The following is a 5,000-nucleotide window of genomic DNA, read 5'->3' on the forward strand; positions in this document are numbered from 1 at the left end:
TACTGGTTGTTGTTGTGGTAGTTAGTTAATCACCTAGTACTGGTTGTTGTGGTAGTTAATCACCTAGTACTGGTTGTTGTTGTGGTAGTTAGTTAATCACCTAGTACTGGTTGTTGTTGTGGTAGTTAGTCACCTAGTACTGGTTGTTGTTGTGGTAGTTAGTTAATCGCCTAGTACTGGTTGTTGTTGTGGTAGTTAATCACCTAGTACTGGTTGTTGTTGTTGTGGTAGTTAGCTAATCACCGAGTACTGGTTGTTGTTGTGGTAGTTAGTTAATCACCTAGTACTGGTTGTTGTTGTGGTAGTTAGTTAATCACCTAGTACTGGTTGTTGTTGTGGTAGTTAGGCTAATCACCTAGTACTGGTTGTTGTTGTGGTAGTTAATCACCTGGTACTGGTTGTTGTGGTAGTTAATCACCTAGTACAGGTTTTTGTGGTAGTTAATCACCTAGTACTGGTTGTTGTTGTGGTAGTTAGTTAATCACCTAATACTGGTTGTTGTTGTGGTAGTTAATCACCTAGTACTGGTTGTTATTGTGTTCGTTAGTTAATCACCCAGTACTGGTTGTTGTTGTGGTAGTTAGTTAATCACCTAGTACGGGTTTTTGTGGTAGTTAATCACCTAGTACTGGTTGTTGTGGTAGTTAATCACCTAGTACTGGTTGTTGTGGTAGTTAATCACCTAGTACTGGTTGTTGTTGTGGTAGTTAGTTAATCACCTAGTACTGGTTGTTGTTGTGGTAGTTAGGCTAATCACCTAGTACTGGTTGTTGTTGTGGTAGTTAATCACCTGGTACTGGTTGTTGTGGTAGTTAATCACCTAGTACAGGTTTTTGTGGTAGTTAATCACCTAGTACTGGTTGTTGTTGTGGTAGTTAGTTAATCACCTAATACTGGTTGTTGTTGTGGTAGTTAATCACCTAGTACTGGTTGTTGTTGTGTTCGTTAGTTAATCACCCAGTACTGGTTGTTGTTGTGGTAGTTAGTTAATCACCTAGTACGGGTTTTTGTGGTAGTTAATCACCTAGTACTGGTTGTTGTGGTAGTTAATCACCTAGTACTGGTTGTTGTGGTAGTTAATCACCTAGTACTGGTTGTTGTTGTGGTAGTTAGTTAATCACCTAGTACTGGTTGTTGTTGTGGTAGTTAATCACCTGGTACTGGTTGTTGTGGTAGTTAATCACCTAGTACTGGTTGTTGTTGTGGTAGTTAGTTAATCGCCTAGTACTGGTTGTTGTTGTGGTAGTTAGTTAATCACCGAGTAATGGTTGTTGTTGTGGTAGTTAGTTAATCACCTAGTACTGGTTGTTGTTGTGGTAGTTAATCACTGAGTACTGGTTGTTGTTGTGGTAGTTAATCACCTAGTACTGGTTGTTGTTGTGGTAGTTAGTTAATCACCTAGTACTGGTTGTTGTGGTAGTTAATCACCTAGTACTGGTTGTTGTTGTGGTAGTTAGTTAATCACCTAGTACTGGTTGTTGTTGTGGTAGTTAGTCACCTAGTACTGGTTGTTGTTGTGGTAGTTAGTTAATCGCCTAGTACTGGTTGTTGTTGTGGTAGTTAATCACCTAGTACTGGTTGTTGTTGTTGTGGTAGTTAGCTAATCACCGAGTACTGGTTGTTGTTGTGGTAGTTAGTTAATCACCTAGTACTGGTTGTTGTTGTGGTAGTTAGTTAATCACCTAGTACTGGTTGTTGTTGTGGTAGTTAGGCTAATCACCTAGTACTGGTTGTTGTTGTGGTAGTTAATCACCTGGTACTGGTTGTTGTGGTAGTTAATCACCTAGTACAGGTTTTTGTGGTAGTTAATCACCTAGTACTGGTTGTTGTTGTGGTAGTTAGTTAATCACCTAATACTGGTTGTTGTTGTGGTAGTTAATCACCTAGTACTGGTTGTTATTGTGTTCGTTAGTTAATCACCCAGTACTGGTTGTTGTTGTGGTAGTTAGTTAATCACCTAGTACGGGTTTTTGTGGTAGTTAATCACCTAGTACTGGTTGTTGTGGTAGTTAATCACCTAGTACTGGTTGTTGTGGTAGTTAATCACCTAGTACTGGTTGTTGTTGTGGTAGTTAGTTAATCACCTAGTACTGGTTGTTGTTGTGGTAGTTAATCACCTGGTACTGGTTGTTGTTGCTGGTAGTTAATCACCTAGTACTGGTTGTTGTTGTGGTAGTTAGTTAATCACCTGGTACTGGTTGTTGTTGTGGTAGTTAATCACCTGGTACTGGTTGTTGTTGCTGGTAGCGCCACAGCAGGTTGTGCGGTATTTTGATAATATCATAGAATCTGTAATTATTATTCTGTCGTCGTTCACCATTTTCTTCCTTTTTATCAGATCCTGCCTTCGTTTGTTTCATATACTTATCCGTGTTGTCGTTTTCATCTCTTCTTCCTGTCAGATCAACAGCGCATCCACCTTGACAGCGCTGGGTTCCCTGGTGACCGGTGTTCCCTCGGCAACCTTAGGCAGCATCAACGGCACGGAACTCCTCTACGCGTCCCAGGATCCCACATTCATAACATACATGCAGACCGCCCCGACGATCTTAATCCAGACTTTCGTCACTCAGGTACCGTGTCGCAGTTAAAGTCTTCCCCACTTAACCTTTTGGTTCCTCCTATGGGAACTGTTGAGTATTTCCAGTTAATTCTATAACAGTGATAAACATTTCTTAGCTGAATGCTTATAAATATAGATGGATAAAAGGATGGATGTTTGACTGACCGACAAACTGATTGGTTAATGTGTTGTCTATTCTCCCCATACAGTTGACTGATTGGTTAATGTGGTGTCTATTCTCCCCATACAGTTAACTGATTGGTTGATGTGGTGTCTATTCTCCCCGTCCAGTTAACTGATTGGTTGATGTGGTGTCTATTCTCCCCGTCCAGTTGACTGATTGGTTAATGTGGTGTCTATTCTCCCCGTCCAGTTGACTGATTGGTTGATGTGGTGTCTATTCTCCCCATAGGGTTGACTGATTGGTTAATGTGGTGTCTATTCTCCCCGTCCAGTTGACTGATTGGTTAATGTGTTGCCTATTCTCCCCGTCCAGTTGACTGATTGGTTAATGTGGTGTCTATTCTCCCTGTCCAGTTAACTGATTGGTTGATGTGGTGTCTATTCTCCCCGTCCAGTTAACTGATTGGTTGATGTGGTGTCTATTCTCCCCGTCCAGTTGACTGATTGGTTAATGTGGTGTCTATTCTCCCCGTCCAGTTGACTGATTGGTTGATGTGGTGTCTATTCTCCCCATAGGGTTGACTGATTGGTTAATGTGTTGCCTATTCTCCCCGTCCAGTTGACTGATTGGTTAATGTGGTGTCTATTCTCCCCATAGGGTTGACTGATTGGTTAATGTGGTGTCTATTCTCCCCATAGGGTTGACTGATTGGTTGATGTGGTGTCTATTCTCCCCGTCCAGTTGACTGATTGGTTAATGTGGTGTCTATTCTCCCCATAGGGTTGACTGATTGGTTAATGTGGTGTCTATTCTCCCCGTCCAGTTGACTGATTGGTTAATGTGGTGTCTATTCTCCCCATACAGTTAACTGATTGGTTAATGTGGTGTCTATTCTCCCCGTCCAGTTAACTGATTGGTTGATGTGGTGTCTATTCTCCCCATACAGTTAACTGATTGGTTAATGTGGTGTCTATTCTCCCCATACAGTTAACTGATTGGTTAATGTGGTGTCTATTCTCCCCGTCCAGTTGACTGATTGGTTAATGTGGTGTCTATTCTCCCCATAAGGTTGACTGATTGGTTAATGTGGTGTCTATTCTCCCCATAGGGTTGACTGATTGGTTAATGTGGTGTCTATTCTCCCCATAAGGTTGACTGATTGGTTAATGTGGTGTCTATTCTCCCCATAGGGTTGACTGATTGGTTAATGTGGTGTCTATTCTCCCCATAAGGTTGACTGATTGGTTAATGTGGTGTCTATTCTCCCCATAGGGTTGACTGATTGGTTAATGTGGTGTCTATTCTCCCCATAGGGTTGACTGATTGGTTAATTTGGTGTCTATTCTCCCCATCCAGTTGACTGATTGGTTAATGTGGTGTCTATTCTCCCCGTCCAGTTGACTGATTGGTTGATGTGGTGTCTATTCTCCCCATCCAGTTGACTGATTGGTTAATGTGTTGCCTATTCTCCCCGTCCAGTTGACTGATTGGTTAATGTGGTGTCTATTCTCCCCATACAGTTGACTGATTGGTTAATGTGTTGTCTATTCTCCCCATAGGGTTGACTGATTGGTTAATGTGGTGTATATTCTCCCCGTCCAGTTGACTGATTGGTTAATGTGGTGTCTATTCTCCCCATAGGGTTGACTGATTGGTTAATGTGGTGTCTATTCTCCCCATACAGTTGACTGATTGGTTAATGTGGTGTCTATTCTCCCCATAGGGTTGACTGATTGGTTAATGTGGTGTCTATTCTCGCCGTCCAGTTGACTGATTGGTTAATGTGGTGTCTATTCTCCCCATACAGTTGACTGATTGGTTAATGTGGTGTCTATTCTCGCCGTCCAGTTGACTGATTGGTTGATGTGGTGTCTATTCTCCCCATACAGTTGACTGATTGGTTAATGTGGTGTCTATTCTCCCCGTCCAGTTAACTGATTGGTTAATGTGGTGTCTATTCTCCCCGTCCAGTTGACTGATTGGTTGATGTGGTGTCTATTCTCCCCATAGGGTTGACTGATTGGTTAATGTGGTGTCTATTCTCCCCATAAGGTTGACTGATTGGTTAATGTGGTGTCTATTCTCCCCATAGGGTTGACTGATTGGTTAATGTGGTGTCTATTCTCCCCATAGGGTTGACTGATTGGTTAATTTGGTGTCTATTCTCCCCATCCAGTTGACTGATTGGTTAATGTGGTGTCTATTCTCCCCGTCCAGTTGACTGATTGGTTAATGTGGTGTCTATTCTCCCCATACAGTTGACTGATTGGTTAATGTGTTGTCTATTCTCCCCATAGGGTTGACTGATTGGTT

General features: G+C 42.0%; 1 protein-coding gene across 1 annotated transcript in view; it reads left to right on the forward strand.

The window, feature by feature from the left end:
* Positions 1 to 5,000, forward strand: part of LOC135530271 (uncharacterized) — a gene marked incomplete at its 5' end in the record, with an annotated part of 70,923 nt that overhangs the window by 37,019 nt on the left and 28,904 nt on the right. Inside the window, one exon of the mRNA XM_064958622.1 lies at positions 2,403 to 2,573. Within this exon, the coding sequence (XP_064814694.1) occupies positions 2,403 to 2,573 (171 nt within the window). The remainder of the gene's footprint in view (positions 1 to 2,402; positions 2,574 to 5,000) is intronic.

This window comes from Oncorhynchus masou, unplaced genomic scaffold (genome assembly GCF_036934945.1).
Source record: "Oncorhynchus masou masou isolate Uvic2021 unplaced genomic scaffold, UVic_Omas_1.1 unplaced_scaffold_1309, whole genome shotgun sequence".
Classification (NCBI taxonomy): domain Eukaryota; kingdom Metazoa; phylum Chordata; class Actinopteri; order Salmoniformes; family Salmonidae; genus Oncorhynchus; species Oncorhynchus masou.